This window comes from Eleutherodactylus coqui, chromosome 1 (assembly GCF_035609145.1).
Source record: "Eleutherodactylus coqui strain aEleCoq1 chromosome 1, aEleCoq1.hap1, whole genome shotgun sequence".
Lineage (NCBI taxonomy): Eukaryota > Metazoa > Chordata > Amphibia > Anura > Eleutherodactylidae > Eleutherodactylus > Eleutherodactylus coqui.
The window spans coordinates 471436668-471458015 of NC_089837.1; the positions used below are offsets into that span (position 1 = coordinate 471436668).

Genomic DNA, 21348 nt, shown 5'->3' on the forward strand with positions numbered 1-21348 from the left:
GTGCTAAAAGATTTCCCTTGCCTTGCAGCTTATATAAAAAAAATGGATCACGGTCTGCTAAATCGTTTTCATTCCATATCAATGTTTCCACACTTTTGAGGCACCCTACATATAATCCTCCTTATGTAAACAATTTTCATTATAGGTGAGCGAACGTGCTCGTTTAGGGCAATTACTCAAATGAGCATCGCTTTTGTTTGAGTAACTGCCTACTCGGGCGACAAGATTCGGTGGGGTGGAGTGGGGTGTAGCAGGGAAGAACAGGGAGGAGCTCTCTCTCTCCCCCCTGCAACCGCCCACTCACCCCCGGCGCCCCCCGAATCTTTTCACCCGATTTGGCAGTTATTCGAAAAAAGCGATGCTGGATCGAGTAATTGCTCTAAACGAGCATGTTCACTCATCTCTAATTTTCATCCATTGCATATGAACAGCATCAACAGAAGCAGTTCTCAAGATCTTCTCTAGGAGTCTAAACGGCTACAGAAGATTGAAAAGTAAATATATTGCTCTTTTTACTGATCTTTATCTGTAAGGTCCCAGAGAACCAAGTCAATTTAAAGCAACTTTCCAGTTTCGAGGCAAGATTCTGTGTAGAATCTAGAGTGGTTGGGGGTATATTCACTGCAGTTGCTTCACTATGATGTCCCTCCAATCAATCAATCAATCAATCAATACCAGTTCAAGATGGTTGTCTTTTTCCAAATACCTAGTATACACTGTACACTGTTGATTGGCCAGCACTTATTATGTGAACAGCACTGGCCAATCACAGAACAGGTGTAGTGCATTGGTAGTCTAACACTACCAATGGACAGTAGGGATTAGATAGTCTGAAGACTGCATCAGCCATATTGGACAGTCGAAAACCAGACCCAGAATCGGTGGATTGGAGGAAAGCAGGAAAAAACAACTGCAGGCAATATACCCCCTTCCTCTCTAGTTCCAGGACAGAATTTTGGCCAGAAACCAGAGGGTCACTTGAAAGGGGTTTTGCCATCTCACAATTTGATGACATATTGCTAGGATATGCCACCACTTTCTTTTTATTTGAGAGTCCAACCTCTGAGACCCCCACTGATCCTGAGAATCAAGGGGACAGCACTGGTCTATTTTTCCTTTGCACAGCAGACATTAACACCCATCAGAAAATTATATTATAAGGAGGCGCACTTGATGCTTTGCTAAATCATGTTATATTCTCTTAACATGAAATCAAAAACAAGGTAGAGTGTTTAAACTCACCTGGTGTCTAGCGAGTATACCTTGCAAAAGGTATCTCGCTGACACCGCAATCCAGGTCCACTTGTAAAATAGGTCTTTAATCCATCCAACCTCCGTCGGAGAGCAGCCGGACAATCCAAGTAAGCTACACCGGGTAACCGGGGCTTAATTACGGCAAACCACAGGGAAGAAAAAACGGCTGTCCGCGCTCCTAGGGAATCCAGACTCTGATCCAGGCTAGTCAATTCCTTCTTTTTATTATTAGGAACACATACAGGGATCTTAGAGCAACGCGTTTCAGTAGATACAACTACCTTTCTCAAGCTCTACACAACTCCGACTGACACACAACATAAATAAGCATTAGCATAGTCACGAGGTGAAAACAGCTAATTAACACATAGCTGTTTAATTATACAGGGGCGTGATAATAGCCTCCCAGTTTACTCTATACGTTATCTAGATAACACACTCGGAACGCCCTTCAGCGATCCGTGTACATATATAAAACTTCATTTGGATCACTACGGGACAGTAATCTCTCACCAATGTGCGTAGACACCTGTTATATGCTAGGTTTTAAACATTAAAATTTTTCATTAAACATCCTCATATTAACGTTATTCACATAGTAAAAATAATGAATATACTTTACAAGAATAAATTATCTACAAACATCTTATATATCCTCCATAACAATATAAAATAGATTATAAACATATGTTACTTATAATAGGCGCTTAAACCTCAATACCGCTAATAACTTTTTGACAGTCATAATATATTATATAAATATTGTATAAAAAAGAAAAAAAATTTTTTTAAATAAAAAATATTATATACAAGAAAAACATTCTACACACTAATATTACCTAGCATACAATACTAAACTGATCTATATATAAACTAATTTATGCACAATAATTTTTGGTTATAAAAATATATATGTCCTCTATATTTACTGGTGATAATAATCTTTATATAAAACCAAATTAATTTTTCTATGCAATTAAAATTAAATATAGTACCCACTCACAATTCACTAATATTATGATCCCTTAATTTATTCTATGTATATAAGATAAAATATAACTACCCACCCACAATTCATTAATATTAAGATCCCATATTCTATCTCTCAAACTAAAATAATTACTAGTTACTTATCATATTTTTTCCAGTACTTCATTTAAGCCATGAGGGCATAACGTATTTAATCTATGGATCCAAAACATTTCACGTTTCCTCAATTCACTTATGGAGTCAGTTGCTATATGTTCTATAGGGGTAACGGTCATTTTTAAAAAGTCAGCATTATGTACATCGTTAAAATGTCGGGATATGCTATGTGTACGTAAATTCTTCTTGATGTTTAGTCTATGATTGTTTATTCTTGTTTTTAGTTTATTTTTCGTCCGACCGATGTACTTAAATCTACACGGACATTCGATCAGGTAGATTACTTTGGTCGTATTGCAAGACAAATACTGATTAATCAAAAATTTTTTATCTTTATCACTCTCATCATAAAGAATCTCTGTTTTTTTATTCGTAATTACCTTGCAGCATTTACATTTTATGTGTTGGCATTTATGCACTCCGGATGATGCAGTACGTTTATATTTATATTGGATCGGTTTTTTATCTGGATTTGATGGGGATATGATATTTTGTATTGTTCTATTCCTCTTAAAAATTAATAACGGGTTTTTTTCAAGATTTTTAGATAAATAAGGGTCTTGGGATAAAAGGGTCTTGGGAGTGCAGAATAAAGGAGCCATACTCAGGATTGGTGGGAATCCCAGAGGTCAGAAGTCTCCCTACATACTAATAACTCTGACATTTCCAAAATTCTGAATTAGTTGTGTTTAAATGTGTTATATAATCTGTTCGTGTTCTGCCTTGAAACTGATGGCTTAAGTAAAACACAGTTTAAGAGGGGTTGAACGGTCCAGTGACTCGGCTCCTTTTCAAGCTCCCACCCATCAACCAATCAGCATGGGAAGCTCCAGGAATCAGGGGTTGCAATGGAAATGACCCAATGGTCCAGTGGGGCATTTCCAGTGCATCCCCCGATTCCTGAAGTGCAAAGATTTTTCCTATACCCAGCTGGCTACTTGTTTAACCCTTTCCAATGCAATTTTGGATTCAGAGTTTCCTAAAAGGCTTTCTCTTTTTGCTGTTATATAATGGTGCAATCTGCTGGCTAAAGCCAGTGTGTGCGCGCCAGAAAGGCTCCGACAGCAGAGTGGCTGGCAATAGATGCAAAAACACCCTGTCGGACGTCTTCTGACATTGGAGCTGTACAAGCTTCAATCAGAATGTAGGAAGATGTCAGACAGTGGATTGGAAAGGGTTAAAGCTCTCTGGCGTCCAGCGAGCTTTTTCCCTCCGAGATGTCTCTCCAGTGCCCTGGATATTGGACGGGGATGATTGTGACAAGCAAACCAGGACACTAGGTGCCTGTGGGTTCCCACATTACATGGGTTTTCTCATCACATTTATACACTTTGATTATTTTAGATACAAGGCACTGTTTTTAAGTTTTTAATATAAATCAGGATGGTGAGGTGGGAGGAGCAAATGTTCTGTAAGTTGTTGCAAAATGCATGTGCAAAAAAGCAAATGACAACGAATCCATTGAAATCAATGGGTTCTATTCTCTGCATATTGCACACACAAATTTTGCACTAGCGGCAATTCGTGCACAAATACGCCCGTATAAAGCTGCCCTGAGGTATGGGAGGAGGCACAGCTGAGGTTGCTATAAGTGGCAGAAGGAGAGCTCATCAGTCAAGCATCAACCAAGTGCAGGAAACACCTTCATTCATTTCATTTCACTCCAGGAAGCTATTCATTTACAAGTACTCCTTATTCTTGAACAGTGTCACCGTTAGAGATGAGCGAGCATACTCGCTAAGGGAAACTACTTGAGCGAGTAGTGCCTTATGAGAGTACCTGCCCGCTCGTCTCAAAAGATTCGGGTGCCGGCGAGAGGCGGGGAGCGGCGGGGGAGAGCGGGGAGGAATGGGGGGAGATCTCTCTCTCTCACCCCGCTCACCGCCGCAACTCACCGCTCTCCCCCGCCGGCACCCGAATCTTTTGAGACGAGCAGGCAGGTACTTGCATAAGGCAATACTCGCTCGAGTAGTTTCCCTTAGCGAGTACACTCGCTCATCTCTAGTGTACATCTTTGTACCATCACTGGAAAGAGAGCGAGCGCTTCTTAAAAACAGAGTATCTATTATGCAATTTACAATATTATTTGTTTTTAGCATAAAAAGCTGGTAATTAAAAGTAAAATTCTGGAATAAAAGAAGCTTCATTCTAGAAGAGACATAAAGAGACAACGGCCACATTGTAGCTCAATCATAGCGTGTGTAATATGCAATATGTTATCTTCAAAGGAAGGTTTCCATAGCAACTAAAGCGCCGAGCAATGTGTTGCAATTTTACAGGTTTGGCTGCCTTCTGGGTTACAAGTGTGAAAAGTAATTTTGTTTGCGGCATGAAAAAGAAAGTCTCGTAAATGGTCTAAAGTGGGTTAAGGAACTTTTCAGAGTTTTGAACACTTGAGAGAAATAACTAGGATGGCAATCAGATAACAGATGTACAGATATAATTTGTCCGATATGACTGACAAGTAGGAATAATCTGTGCGTCTATGCAAATCAGTTTGGTCGGTCATAAAAAAAATTATGACAAGTTCAATTACAGTAGATGCTGCATTATGCAGGTATTTTGTCCTAAAAGTATTTCTATAGAGAGGCAAACAAAGCCTACAGCTGGCAATGGAGGATCATAATCTGGGCGCTTTAGGCCCAAAAACCTGATGAACTTTGCAGTTATTTTGAGGTTTTTTACATGAATCTCTGTATAGACAGCAGAAAAACTACTTTACGCAATGATTTACAAGAGCTGCACAGACAGGGTCATGTGACCATACCTCTGCAGGTCCTCATACCCGAGTAGAGCAATAAAAGAGTGCAGAGGATCAGAGTGTGACCTCCTGCATGAGTGGAAGGGGTCTGAGGCTTCAATTAGTTTAGGGTGCAGCTCCTAGCATTTTGGTTTATCAAAAAGGGACACTTATGTTTAATTGTTCGAAATATCCCATTTTCCATGCATCTTTATATGCTTGAAAAGCTTTAATTAAAATGTAAGCACAAAAGAATATAACATTTTTTAAGATGATGGAATAATATGTAAATGTATGCATACAGGTAGGAACCATATAGATAGTTTATGAAGAAATAATTTTCTTAAAACAAATCCATTTCCCAAGTCAAAAAGAAAGACATTTAAGGGGCAAAGAGGGTCTTGGGTCAAAAGTAGGAACTGCCCCTCTAAAAGAGGGACACTTGGGAGATATGTTTTAGGGCAGTATTTCCCAACTCCAGTCCTCAAGGCGCCCCAGCAGGTGATGTTTTCAAGATATCCTATAGTACGAACAGCTGTGGCAATGACTAAGGCACTGATGATAATTACATGTAACACTGAGGGAATCCAAAAAACATGGCCCGTTGGGTTGACTTGAGGATTGGAGTTGGGAAACACCGGTTTAGGGGTTCTCCTCTGGGTCTGTATTTAGTACGTATGGGGCCTGAATTTATGTGGGAGCCTTATATGAATCTGTGTTTAGGAGGCCTGGAGTCTAAATTTATTTGTATGGCTAGAGATACCTGCAGTAGTGAGAGGCCAAAGAGGTCTTAGCAATAAACTTTGCAGTCATCAGGAAAAGTTGTCATGGTATTCTGGGCCACATGGAGAAGAAAAGGAAAGGCAACGTCTATAACCACAGATGTTACCTGCAAGTCACTGGATTTACATTGCTGCCACCTCTCCTGACATGCCTGATATTTTAAATACTTTTATTTCACAAAAAATCTCAGTGTAGCTCAGGTCTAAATAACAAATGGGTATTTATAACCCCCCCCCCCCCTCCTTGTCAGGAGCATCTGTCTCTGCACAGTCCAATGCTGTCAGTGATGATTACACATTGTCAATGTGTATGGACATTCCATGCAGAGGTAGACTAGTTCCGGGGATCAATCATTTGAACTGGCTGCTTCTACAACTTGATAATATTCCTTCTAAGAAAGGCACTGAATTATTAAACAGTAGGGTCTGCCCTTATAACAACCCTTCCTTCCAATTACGCTGATGGCTTCTTTCCTGCATTTGCAGTGGATGCTACCTAGTTCCTTGAACTTTTTACTCTAAAAAAATGGACAAAAACGTTTTTAAAATTTATTTTACAGCTTAAAAAAATTACCTTAATTTTATACTTGTGGTCACAATTCAGGCTAAATCACACTTGCCTGACTTCATAAAGTAGGACGATGAGATTGCCATACATTAGGGCTTATTCAGACGACTGTATATCGTCCGCGTATTGGAAGAGCCGGGAGCAGTGCACTGAGCTCCCACTCACTCTCCACCCCTCTGCACTATTTGCAATGAGGGGAGGCGGGACAGGGGCAGAGCTAATTCACAAAACTTAGCTCCGCCCCCGTCCCACCTCCTCTCATTGCAAATAGTGCAGACGGGCGGAGAGGGGTGGAGAGGAGGCAGAGAGGTGGCAGGAGCTCAGAGCACTGCTCCCGTCTCTTCCAGCCTCCTCCCCCTGCAGAGAGGGATGCCGTATATCGGCCGGTGTGAATATCCGGCCGATATACGGTGGTCTGAATAAGCCCTTAGAAGCATAAAAATAAAGTAAGTAAAAAATAAAAGTCACAGAACTTGGCCACAAAATTGCTACAAAAGTATACAGTACTAACATTAATCCATAGTAAAGTACTATTAATGATGCAGTGTGTCTTATAGTCCTAAGGCTCTACACATTTTTATGCATAAAAGGAGATATAAAAATGGCAACATTGTTGCCACTTCTTTGTTTAACTCTTCAACCATCAAATGACCATTAATATGGCTATTTTGACAGTTGTTCGTTTTTGACGAAAGTCCCAATGTAATTAGAAAAGAATGCCTCTCCTATAATAGTTTTCTGTTACTGATATTTTCTTTGTTCTCTTATTTCTGGGCTTCGGTGCACAATGCTGGTATCTAAGGCCACCGCAGCACAAACACTGCGGGAATTAGCTTTGATGGAGATGGTCGTCCTGCCAAGAACCTGTTCTAGGATTCTGACCCAAGAAACGAGGAAGGAGGTTGTTAGCCTGCAAACAGCCGACATCGAAGGATTTAGGGTCAACTGTTGGTGTGTGCATTGATTGGTTGGCTGGGAAATACGTATCAAAGCCGGCCAATCAGCTTTAGTTTGTACACATTTATTCCAGCTACTCCTCACAGGGATGCCTTTCTGTCTGAAGGCATTTCTGGTCAAGTCGATGGTTTATGGTCCAGTCCTGGATCTCAGTTCAGATAAGTCTGTTTGGTGATCTATTTTACTTGTTACTTCTGAACATTTGTGGTTCATATACTTATGTAACATCTAAACTTTTTATATACTTTGTAACAGAGAATGTAGCTACAGTGAAATGTTACACAACTATGGAAAGTCAGGGTCATGCCAAGTTCCTGATGTGGGGTGACCCTCATCAAGGCGAGTGCTCTGCTTTTAGGTAGGTTCTCCACTTTTTGGTTTCCTTGTAAACTATTTCGTGCTATCTGCTTTTGTACTTTGTGTGTACATTCATCCTTTAAGGGCAGAACATTTACGTCTGATTCGGACGTGGCGATTTGCATCCAGCTCGGCGATAACAACATGGTGTCAAAGTTTAGTATTGCTATGAGAAAGCATCTACATAAAATAATTGCCAGGGAGCCATGTCAGGGGCCAGAGGGCCACATATTGCATCCAAAGGACTGACTCAATATTGGCTCCAAAAGAGTTTATAATGTAATTTAACTTTAGGGGAATATTTGCAAACCTTGTACTGACTTTCCTAAAGCTGGCCATACACTAGAGATTTCAGATGGACGTTTTCTGAACTACATGATGCTCCTGATTGGGCTGTGAAGGTTGATGTTATGGATTACAATACCATTTCTCATTGAGCAATTTCTGCCTTAAACTGTGACCTGCGCTTCTGCTTTGATCACATGCACACAGGGGCGCGTCGGAATCTTGCAGCGGAATCCATCCCTGACTGTAGCCGGTGACCCTGCTTACATGTCATTCTCTGACATTACCTGTTTTGTTTTTTTTAACTCTTGCTTTTCCTGCGTCATCGCCTAGTGATGACGCAGAATCCATGACCTTTCCGCAATGTCAATTGCGGAAGGGCAGTGTATCAAACAGCTTCCATTAACTTTATCTGTGCGGAATCCATGTAAAAATGGAGCATGCTGCAATTTTTCAACGCGAGCGGACACCGCAATTGGTTTCCACTCGTGTGCATGAAGAATCACTTTTCCTTAGCATGCTATGGCCGGTATTTGCAGCGGAATCTAGAGGCGAACGCCGCTCTGGATTCCGCAATGCAAATCAGCCCGTGTGCATGATGCCTAATCCGTGGCTTTTGAGATTTCCAAGTATTGCCAACAACACTAGACATCATCCAGAAAACTCAAGAAGCCTGATGGAGTAGTTCACAGATATATTCCACTAAAAAGACTGACCAACAGCAATAAATGATGAAAATCAGGACAACATAAAAAATCACTATGGACAACAAAACTGTACCGGTGTTGGGCCACTTGAGATCTTCCAGCAAACAAGAAAAAAAACACATGAAGAGGCATGGCAAGCCCGCCATTTTTCAGCATCCGTCTTGTATGTTAATATATTCCACAACCATAACAAACAGCAACTATAGAAATACATTTTCTGATTCTGGTTTCTTGTAGAACCACAACAAAGCAATAATGTAACAACTTGTACAAAACTTGACACTAGTGGAGATCTCAGAGTGCAACTACGCAGGAGGGAGTTAATACAGAGACCATGCAGCAACGACGGACTGTAAGTCACTTACCTTCTTATCGGGTTCTGTGGTCGCCCCTTGAAGCAAGTCACACAGAAAGGATAAGTCAGGCAAGTTATTTTTGTTCGGATTTTCATGCTCTTTCCATTCCTAGGAAAAGTAAAAGTGAAAGGAGTTCAGAAGATAATCTAAACTGCAAGGAAGTGTCAGGTGTATGACTCACCATGCCGAGATTTAGTAGCGATGTTCACGGCACACGAGACTAGAGGACTGTGCGAAAATCACTAGACATCGACTACAAGGAATAACACATATATTACGGCCTTGTTCTTCCACAATCAGTTACTGTATGAGGACAAGATGCTGCCCCCATGATGAGGACAGTCACCTCCTGCTGCGGGCATCCTAACGTTACCACGTCCAGACAGCCAGATGAAGACGATCTTGTCTTGTAGACGGTATGATCATCTTTAAAAAAAAATCTGATAATCTATCGGTCTAAATGCGAATCGATGACTAAATTATCGCTCACCTACCGTTTGGCGTTCATTTTATGCAGCATAAAAACCATTGTTGGGTCGTTCGCTTAGCATTCTATTTAAACAGCGCTCATTCAGTCCTTCTCATTCACGTACAGAGCGAATGTGATACACTGAGCGATTCTCGTTTGAACGAGCCAACGATGCATCTGCCGGTCTAATCAGGCTGCACGAGAGAGAACGAGCCAGTGGTGAGATCACTCGTTCAAACGAGAATCAGCTCGTCCAATAGGAGCCTTAGGCCGGTTGCACACTTACTGCGTGTATGAGTTGTGCCCAAGTGGCGTGGGTGCAACTTGCATTGGACACCACCTGACCGCGTACTGTTTGATACATGGGCGGCCTGCACATTGATGTGCACTTACATGTCCTAATTCTTGTACGTGATCTGAAAAATAGGCTATGCAATGAGTTATTTCACGTGAGCCATCTGTCCGTGTGAAAAAAATGCAGTGTGCATAGCCCCATAAACTATAAGGCAGGATTCACACAGGGCGGATTTGCTGTGGAAATTCCATCCGGAATTTCGCGTCAGCCTTTCCGCCGGTGGCCGCTAATCCCAGGATTAGCCAGCCACGTGGACAACATTTCTCAGAAATCTCGTCCACACGGGACAGCAAATCCGTCGCGGCAAAGCCGGCAGAAGCCAGCGCTGTGGCGCGGATTCGCCGGCCGCAGCATGTCCATTCTTTTTTTTCCCATTGTGGCCGCGCTCTCTTCCATGGGAGAGCCGGCCGCAACGGAAAAGCCTGCGGTCAAGTCGCTCCAAAACCCGCGGCTAAGTGCTATGGGTTTTAAAGCAGCGCTTTCCCGGTGGAAATTCCAAGTTTTTTTCGCCGTGGCCAAATCGAGAGATTGCCCCCGGGAATACGCCCTGTGTGAACCCAGCCTAATGGGTCCTTATGGGTCCCCTGAATTTTCTCGGACGAGTATGCAGTTACTCGAGAAGAGCCTTAACCGAGCGTGCTCGCTCATTTCTAGTCCTTATGCCATCCGTGAAATAACATGGGCAGCACACAGATCCACTACATTAGAGTGTTGACGGCCTAATAAATGAATCCAGCAGAGGAATGTCCGAACCTTCATGTGGTAATATAGAAGTGTAGCTATATCCTCTATGGAAATATAGATGTACTGATGAAGGCGCATCTAAAAGAGGTCATAAAGGAAAATAATCTTTACTTATATTCCCTATTATCCTCATCTGAAGTATATATGAGGTGCATTTTTCCAAAGTCCAGGACGCAAGGACGTATTTTAGAGAAAATCTAAAAAAAACTAAAACATAATATTGTAATAGTTTAAGAAAAAATTATATTAAAGGGGTTCTGTTAAAAAAAAAAAATTCTATTCTTACCTATTCCTCCCCTATCAGTCTTCTTACCAGATCTTCACCTCATCGATCTTCTCTTGGCTCCTCCTGTTCCCCTGGCTCACCTCACCTCCAGCCGACCAGATCTTCTTCTTACTGTGATGAAGCGTACATTGCCGGTATTCTGCTTGCTCAGTGTACCCGGTCACTAGTGACATAGCGTTCAGTTCCTAGCAGGGAATGCCGAATCCTCGGGAGCCTGCTTTAGCACAACTGCGCATGCGCGATGTCCCGCCGCTAGTGTTTCATATATTATATGAAACACTAGCGGCAAGACATCACGCATGCGTGCTAAAGCATGCTGCTGAGGATCGGCATTCCCTGCTAGGCAATGAACGCTATGTCACTCGTAGCGTTCACTGCCCTGCAGGAAGTGAACTGCAGCTAATGGACGCCCCAAAACAGGAAGAAGAAGAATCAGCCGTCTGGAGGTGATGTGACCCGGGGGGACAGCAGGAGCCAGGTGAAGATGCGGTAAGAACACTGACGGGGGCGGAATAGGAAAGTATACATTTTTTCTTTTCTAATGACAGAACCCCTTTAAGTATTATTGTACTGGGATCAAATCAGATTTATTTTAGTTGTTTGCTGAATATCTAGTCTTTCATTACTGTATTATTTTGTGAAAAAAGCTGGATTCAACTTCTTTTGCTCTGACAGCTTAAATAAAAAATTGTCATACGACAGGAATAACCCACTTTGATAACTTCTTCCGGTTTCTCCTCCCCACTTTCAAAAAGTCATAGCTCCTTTCTTTTTCCGTCAACGTAGCTCTCTGGGGCTTGCTTTTTGTACGATATGTTGCACTACTATTTAATGCACTGAAAAACTTTTTTAAAAATTCTAAGTGCAGTGAGATATACATATTTTTTGTCACTACTAAAACTTTTTGAATCTTTCTGTTAATGGGGCTGTGTGAGGCTTGTATTCTGCGGGACTACCTGTGGTTTCTATTTGTACCATTTTGGAACACATACAGCTTTTTGTTGCATTTTATTATATTTTTTCTTAGTGACCAAGAAAGAGTAGTTTATGCGCTGTGCATTTTTTTCCGACTAGTTTCACTGCGCATGAAAACAAATGTCTTACTTTGACAGATTGGACTTTTTTGGACGCGGTGATACCGGATATGTTTTTGGCTTTTTTAAATGGATTTCTTTTTGTTAAAAATTTGAGAAAAGAGGAGCTTTTAAACTTTTGCTACTTTTTATTTGTCCAACAGTAAGACATTTTTTAAACTTATTCCCATAGGCAATTTGAGTTTCTGATTGTTTGATTGCTCATACAGTATAATCGTCACGTCTGTCTCCTGAGACCTGTGGTTCTACAGGTGCTCTGGAGTTCTCCTGCTCAGGTGTTGGGGATTGTGCTGGCTGGGCACAGGTCAGTACACATAAAAGCTGTCTTCCCAGATGTGGTCAGCTTTCTCTGCTCTCATTCTCTCTCTGTTTTGGTTGGTTATGTCGCTGGACTCTTGGTTAACGTAGCCATGGCGTGGCCTGCTAGTTTCCATATTTTAACCAAAATGTCAACAAATACCTGGCATTTATAGCATTAACTTCTGCTACTAGTGTTTGCATATTGCTGCTGTATGGTGTGATTATGGCTCAGTGTGTCTTCTTACTCTGTCCAGTTGTCCCCGTTTGTAGTAACATGTTTATGTGTCCTAGCCTCGGCGCGTAGATTCCTAGGGGCAGTAAGGCCCCAGATCTGAAGACCGCTAGGCCGCCCTTTATTGGGGCAATGTTCCCGCTCAGGTAGGTGCTTGGTCATCTTCCTTTGTAAAAGATAGGGAGAGGTGTTAATTGGTGACTATTTCACGTAATGTTCCCTATCCTCTGCTAACATTGGTGTGGGCCCAATGCTCATTTGCCCACTTGAACGTAACAATAATGTAATACCATAGTATTGCATTATACTGCATCTTGACAGGCAGTGAATGATAGATATTCATTTATGGCAGCACTTGGGGGCTTTCAGAAGGACCTTAACTGCCCTGGCATCCGAACTAGCACACACAAGCACCTCTTAGAAGGTTGAAGCAAAGTTTGACAACTGTTCTATGTATATCAAGAAATGAAATGACATCTTGTAAAAATAAAGGCTAATACTCTTTTTCCAATGTGTCCTTATCTTTTGATCAAGGTTGTATTTCTAGAACAAAGTTTTCCTGTTTGCGGTTAGTTTGTAAATTAGAATTGTCTCTTTCCTGGCATGATGTCACTGCATCATATTTTAAAGGTCTGGTTTTACATGTACATGTGTCTGTTATTTGACATTAATTCGATTTATCTTGCTGACTTATGTTTCGCCAGCAGCCCCCCCCCCCCTCCCATCAGCATTTTCCACCTACGGATGTACTCTGACGTGATGAAGAAGGCAGATAAGACTGCATTCATGTCAAAAGAAAAAGTTGTATCCCTTCCCTCGCGTCCTACAGTCCTTTATGCCGTCCTGATGTTGTGCACCCAATGGAAATATGACATGAAGGGTAAAGCGTGGGGCCTTACCGAGGACATACCTTATTCTCATGGTAGTCTTTGAACACAGTGTGATGGAGGCAAATTAGATATAATGTAAAAAACTATACAGAGCGCCCTCATACATTGTATCTGCTTGAGTAAGGAGAAGAAGGTCCAAAATGTATTAGCCTCCTTCCCAAGGGCTGTAAACGGTCAGGTCCAAAGCAGAGTTTTCTGATGTGGATCTAACACTTTAAATCCATACCAGTATTCCGAGGTTCAGCCATGGAGGCAGATCCACACATAAATTCAGCTCCTTTCAATTGGGCAAATCCTGTGCATCAGTCCAATTTGGTTTCTGGATCAAGCATCAACATTAAAAAAAAAAAAAAAATCTGCATACACATACTATGGCGCCAATTTTCATAGCATACAATAGAGTGCTAAAATGATGCGCCGGGCAATCCGCTATGAAATACTGCTGTATGAATGAGGCCTTAAGGTTCTTTTAGGCACAATGATTTTCGCTCAAAAATTGCTCAAAGCAAAGCTTTTGAGCCATAATCGTTGTGTCTAACTACACCGACATCGTGCAGTTTTCTTTAAGCCGTCGCTGATCTTTCAGCATACTAAAAGATCAGTGATCAGGAATTCACAGCGGGATACAGCTGATACTATTGTTTCAAGTGTATCCCGCTCCCTGAAGATAGGCGGGGTATGAAGAACAGAGCGGTCCAGCTGCGTTCTCCATACCCGGCTCAGAGCGCCCGCAGAGAACAGCTGGATGCCTTCTGCATCCTCCGCTCAGAGCGCAAGGCGATCGCTCAACGTTTAAGCGATCACCTTGCGCTGTAAAAAGAACACAATGATTATCGCTCAAAAAAAAAAATCGCTCAAAAGATTTTTTGAGCGATAATCGTTGTGTCTAGGCCAGGCTTTACACAGATGAAGTACCCTGTTCTGAAGATACCATCCCAGCGGACTCTTCTTCCACTTTAACTGGAAGCGCCGCCTGTAGTGGATGCAATACTTTTCTAAACACACTGAAATAACCCAGAGATTTCGGGCACAGATGCTGCATCACTGCAGCTGCCCATAGACTTTGTCCATTCCTCCCCGCCCCCACCACATACATTCACGCTCGGTTCGGCCAAGCGTCTGTGTGTTCTCAATCAGAAGAGGGGAATAGTTTCCTGCCGGGCGGCTTTGGTCGAAGGCTTATATTCCAGGAGGACAATCAGGTATATTGAAATTCAAAATCCATGACCCTGCTTTCCCTAATATCTGCCACTGGTGGAGCATCAAGACGCCACCATATACATTAGATGTCCAGTTGGAAATCCATAGATTCAGTCAACATTCATCCGTTATCAATGGCCACCTCTATGTACTGCAGACACATATAGCACTAATAATATGGACGGACCCCCACACTCCCCCACTCATCTCTGTGTGTACAATTATATTATATATATATATATATATATATATATATATATATATATATATATATATATATATATATATATATATATATATATATATATATAAATGTATAGTATGTCCAACTGGTAAAATGCTGGCATTAAGAGCAATGCATTTTGGAACTTTCCTTCACACTCGCAGCTAGGAATTGCATATTCAGCAAGTGGAAGAAAAGTCACAGCATGCTCTATTTTATCGCACGGACAGCCTCCATTGATGTCAGTGGAGGGGTCTGACCCACAGCCCATATACAATTAACATTGTGTATGGGCTGGAGGTAACTAGATACAAACAGACAAAAAAAAAACTATACTACATTGACCACGGCATGTAAACAGTTAAACAGCTGGGATCGGAGATTGTTTGAGTAAGTTCTAGGCGGTTACCCAACAGCTGAGCACCCACTCCCCATGGCACGGGAGACCTGTGCCGGGCTTTTGATGCAGCTTCTCTAAAAAGGCGATTGCATCACCATAAAGCTAAGCTCATTAATGGCCGCTGTTAAGACGTATAGACGGTCGGTAAAAGGTTAAAGTAGTTTTCCCACCATTAACATCTTGTTACCATACTAAATAAATGAAGAGAAAGAAAACCCCTATAAGTAAAACTAGCAAATGTTCCTAGATTTCTCTTATATCCACCTTGCGCTGATGTGAAATCTGGTGCTTTATACTCCATTTTTTATTTCGATTTTCACCCAATAAGGAGCACGTGTGGTAATTTTATGGCACTTGGTCCTGGGCTTTAATTCCACCCTATGGTAAAAATATGGTGTGGGATTAAAGCTCCTGCAATGTAGCAGGTGGGGTCCTCGGCGGTTAGCGCGATGTAGTGAGTAGAAAAAGCGGTAGTGCCCCATGTCGGACAGAACTGCAGGGTCCAAGTAGACTCTGATGAGCTCTGTTAGCGACTACTGTCACTGCAGGGGAGGCTTTCCCCTGTAACTGGGGCTCCTACGTATGCTGCCCCGATGGATGGATCAGTTAGGGCTTATTCACATGGACGTATATCGGCCGGATTTCACACCCGGCCCATATACGCTGCCCCTCTCTGCAAGGGGAGGAGGCGGGACAGGGTGGGAGCTAGTGTGCTGAGCTCCCGCCCCCTGCCACTGTTTGTAATGGGAGGAGCAGGATGGGGTGGATACAAACAGTGGTGAGGGGCAGCATGTATCGGCCAGGCGTGAAAACACGGACGATATAGGTCCATGTGAATAAGCCCTTACAGTATGTGAATGATGCCCAGAGGTCTTATATAACATCATGAGGGACACAGATGTTAAAAAAAATATTTACAAAAATGAGTAAAATAAAATTATAGAATAAAATAAAAAAATATATATATAAAAAAACAAAAAAAAAAACAAAAGAGAATACGACCCACCGCTGACACCAACCTAAATCATCGCAATATGCGCCCTGTAATCTGAGCCTATATAGATTATATATCAAAATGTCCGAAACGAAATGAGGAGCCCATTCCCATACTTTATTTTAGCGGAAATACCGGTATGCTAATTTTAAAAATAAAAGACTATAAAATTAAAAAAATATTTTTTTAGCTTTTTACCCCTAATAAAACAAAGAAACAGGCAAAAAAATTACGTGAAAAAAAAAAAAAAAGATATAAAAATAGCTCTATAAGTCATTTTAAAAAAACTCCAGGAAAAAATAGCTTAAGAAAAACCTTTAGGGGTTGAATTGGCCAAAGGTGCTAAGATTGCGGTGGGCAGATAGTGAATCCACTGAAATCCCCAGTCACATAACAATGATATGAGAACATCTGACAGCAACAGGCTCCTGTAGTAAAACATCTGATTAGATCGAGAGACCAGGAACCATAAAATAACATGAAATGTGGAAAATATTTGCTTTTAAGCTCCGAGTCACCGCATGTGGCGTATTTAAGGAATAAAATGGGAAGTGGAAAAAAAACGTGAAATAAAAGATAAAGTATGGCGGTACCAAGAAGGACACACGCTGCTTAAGAGGAGGACAGGAGGACTTCACTCTGCAGATAAATTATGTATTATGGAAACAGTAGGGCGCTGGGTCTGTGTGCAGCTGCGAGTCATTACAGAGTAGGATTAGTGCTGGCGGTTCCATTCACAACAAACACTACTTCTTTGTAAATCCCAGGAGTAACTGTGTCATTCAGGTGGCAAAAGAACACGGTGTACACCGAGCTTTATTACCGCAATCTGCCCGCAGTGCATGTGTATGCAGAGAAAAGTATTGACTTCAATGGAGGCCGTCCGCGCGAAAACCTCGCAAAAATAGAACATGCTGCAATTTTTCTTCCGTTCACAGAATCCGCAATCCCTACCCGCATGTCTGGGTTCTCATTTTACCGACCTTGGAAGGATGGAAGGCTGAGTCAACCTTGAGCCAGCTACCTGAGTTATGCGGGGATTGAACTTGCAACCATCAGGTTGTAGGCGAGAGCTTACACTCTGCACCACACGAGGCTCATATAGACAAAGAAAGTTGTGTTTGGAGATGACTCATTGACTTCTATGGGAGACTGTTCTACACATGGTTTGTGCAGGGATGGGGAAGGGGTGCGCTGTGACCCTCAGCTATTGTGAATGATGGATATATGTTATCTCTCTATAGGTATTACCTTTCATTATAATCCTGCCTGTGATGAGGAGAGGACTACTTAAATGTGATCTCTACAGGACAGTAAATCAGCCCACTATTAGACTTTAGTGAAAACTGGAAGATTTCAGGATTTTATTAACAGATTATGACATGCTAATTTAAACCCTAATGAAAAATATGCTGAAGATAAAAATTACATTTAAACAATAAAAGGTCATTTTCTGGTAACACATTTCTCTAAATATAAATGGAGCGGGCCTGACTGTTCCTTGATGGGATTACTACATCTCAAGACCTTTCCTTCTCCCAGAAGTAAAGGTACTTTTATATGGGACAACTGTTTCTCCTGTGCTTTCACAATAGTCGTTCAGTGAATGAAGGCGGAGTGCCCCAAAGATCTCTACCAGCCGCCTGTCTTCATTCACTGTGAATAGGCAGTCAGTCATACACTGAGCGAGAAGTCACTAATTACTCACTTTGTTTCAATGAGCTGAAATAAAGTGACTAGCGACTAGAGATGAGTGAGCATACTTGGTAAGGCGATATACTCGAGAGAGCATCGCCTTTTTCGAGTACCTGCTGGCTTGTCCCTGAAGATTCAGGAGGGCTGCGGGGGTTGGAGAGAGGGAGAGGGGGAGAGGGGGAGAGGGAGAGAGGGAGAGAGGGGGAGAGGGGGAGAGGGAGAGGGGTAGGGAGAGGGAGAGGGAGAGAGAGAGAGAGAGATCTATCAAGTCCTATCTTTTCATGCAAGAGGTCATATTGGAATTAAAATGGCGCATCTAAAAATCGTTCATCTAAAAGAACTCATAGGAAACCATTGGTTCATTTAGACATGATTTTTTGAGGCGCCTACTCTGCGTTAAAATGACGCTTGTGTAAAAGATGCTTAAGAGTGACTGATAGCGATCTTATCTGTGTATTGGCTCCTCTAGGGATGAACCCATAGGCGGAGCGTCAGGGGGTGCTGGGGTCGCAACTGCGACCCGGCCCCTGAGCTTAAGGGGGCCCAGAAGCTGCCCTCCACCATTACCATGTCAGCCATGCGCTCCAGCCGACAGGATAAGACAGAGAGGTAGCTGGGGAGAGGTGAGGAGCAGGAGGGGCTCCGGGGAAGGGGGTAGATGTCGTCATCCCCCTGCTGACACTGTGCACGTCGGCTCCGTACGTGCCCTCCTGCTGAGAAGTGACAGGAGTCACGAACTGCAATTGATTGAGGTATGTGTGCCGTCCCAGAAGAGCAGCCTTACTATGTGCATAATTATCCTGCTATGAGGCCACAGTGTAGATGTGCAATGTACCCTGCAGGGTCAGCAGGTAATACCTCAATACTAGAACTATATGGTGGCCAGGTGGATCATCTGCTTAGTGGGGAGTGCTCTTGGACTGAGGGCAGCAAGGGTTAAAGTTCTGCTGCTCTGCTACCTGAATGCTGCTATTGGACAGAGTGGGCTAGTGGGGAAGGGAAGGGGACAACTTTTTTTTATATGATAAAATATATATATATATATTACACAAAAGGTTATACAATTTTATATAAATTTGGGATTGGAGAAGGTGGACACAGTTTATTATGCTTGAATAAATGCTGCAACCATAAGGCTGGGTTCACACGGAGCGGATTTGTCGCAGAAATTCCGTCCAGAGTTTCCCTGCAGCAAATCCGCCTGCGGCCGCTAATCCCGGGGTTAGCCAGCCATGTGGACGAGATTTCTCAGAAATCTCGTCCACATGGGACGGCGAATTTGCCAGAAGTCGGCGCTGCAGAGCGGATTCGCTGGCCGCAGAATGTAATTTTTTTCTTTCTTCTTCCGCTGCGGTCGCGCTCTCCTCTATGGGAGCGCCATCCGCAGCGGAAGAGCGAGCAGCCAGGCTGCTTCAAAACCCACAGCTAAGTGCGGCGGGTTTTACAGCAGCCCTTCCCTTCTCCCAGGCGGAAATCTCGCAGTTTTTCGCTGCAGCCAACCGCGAGATTTCCGTTGGGATTCTGCTGTGTGTGAACCCAGGCTTACCCCCCCAGCGAAATAATCCATTTTTCATGTGTTGGTTTCAGGGTTGGCTTGTGTCGGAAGGAAGAGGAAAGGTGGTGGTGGTGGGGGGGTTCATTTTAATTGATGGGCGTGTGTTCGTTTTCTCATCAGCCTTTCCTCCAGTAACATAAAATTTTCCACTTGGTCGACTGACTGCTTCTAGAGAATTTTGGACCAAATGATCTGCCCATGTGCTTGTCTGGGATATCAATGTAGGTTCATATCAAGGCCATGCATTCAATAAATGGGACGTCTAGTTTAGAAAACCAATTTGAAGTATCCCATTTGTCCTGAACCCCTTTTTAAATTGAAACGGCCCCACTGATCAGCTGAACATTTCTGTTCCACCTTCAGAAAGCCACCACTATCAATATTTATAGTCAGGGGAAGCTGCAGCCAGTCAATTTAACCCCTTAGTACCAAAGCCTCTTTGTGTCTTATTGACCAACTCATTTTTCAGTTTTTTTTCATCGCCGTAATTCAACAACCATGACTCTTACATTTTTCCGTCGACAGCCATATGAGGGCTTGTTTTCTGCAGGACAAGTTGTTTTTTTAATGGTATAATTTTGGCGTACTGATGTAGTGCTGTAAAATGGTGCATGCATCAAAATAAGACCCCTTAAGGACATGGCCTATTTGCCTATTTTGGGCTTAAGGACGCAACGATTTTTGGCAGATTTTCATCTCCATTTTTCAAAAGTCATAACTTTTTTAGTTTTGTGTCGACGCGGCCGTATGAGGACTTGTTTTTTGCGTGGCGAACTATAGTTTTTGATGGTGCCATTTTTGGGTACATAGACTATATTGTAAAACTTTTATTATTTTTTTATGATCATAGGGAAAGAAAACGCATCAATTCTGCCATAGATTTTTTTTTTTACAGCGTTAATCATGCAGCATAAATGACACAATATATTTTTTCTGCGGGTCGGTACGGTTACAACGATACCAAAATTCTACCTTTTTTTTTTCACTTTTCTGCAATAAAACCCCTTTTTTTAATCTTTTTTTTTCTAAATCACTGCATTCAAAGTCCTGTAACTTTTTTATTTTTCCATTTTTGCGAGTCGAGCTGTAGTTTTTATTTGTACCATTGTGGGGTACATACTGCTTTTTTGATTACTTTTATTAGCATTTTGTCTCAGTTTTTTAGCCTTTTTTTTATGCTTTTTTCCGTGCAGAGTCAAAAGCATGTGCGACTTATTGTACGTGTCGTTACGGACGTGACAATACCAAATATGTGGGATTTCAATTTTTTTTTACCTTTTTTTATGCTAATATGAGAAAAAGCAAAAAAAAAAAAAAAAAAGGGTTTTTTTACATTTTTCTTTTTTGTTCATTTTTATTATTATTTTTTTTACACCATTTGTGTCCCTCTGGGGAGCTTACACCATACCACTGATGATCGCTGTGATAAGGCATGGCAGGGCTACTGCCCTGCCATGCCTTATCGCTTATACAGCGATCACGGGCTATGACAATACAGGACGCCGGTATCTGGCATCCTGTTGCTATGGCAATCAGCAGGGCACTCTGCGATTATATTGCGAGAGCCCGGCAACTTCACAAAGGGAGAGCGCGCTCCCTCTGTGAACCCTTCCCATGCAGCGATCTACATAGATCGCGGCAGGGAAGGGGTTAACAGCGGGTGGGCGCATTTCCAATGCACCCCATTGTTGCAGCAGGAGTATCATTGTTGTTGTAGTATCATTACCATACTACTAATAGTGCTCCTAGCTACAAACAT

At 42.3% G+C, this 21348-nt stretch overlaps 1 protein-coding gene across 3 annotated transcripts in view; it reads right to left on the reverse strand.

Annotated features, from left to right (window-relative positions):
- ARHGEF25 (Rho guanine nucleotide exchange factor 25) overlaps positions 1 to 21348 on the reverse strand; it is a 294535-nt gene that overhangs the window by 50616 nt on the left and 222571 nt on the right. For all 3 annotated transcript variants that reach the window (XM_066584414.1, XM_066584413.1, XM_066584415.1), the window contains one exon: positions 9162 to 9260. In XM_066584414.1, the coding sequence (XP_066440511.1) occupies positions 9162 to 9260 (99 nt within the window). The remainder of the gene's footprint in view (positions 1 to 9161; positions 9261 to 21348) is intronic.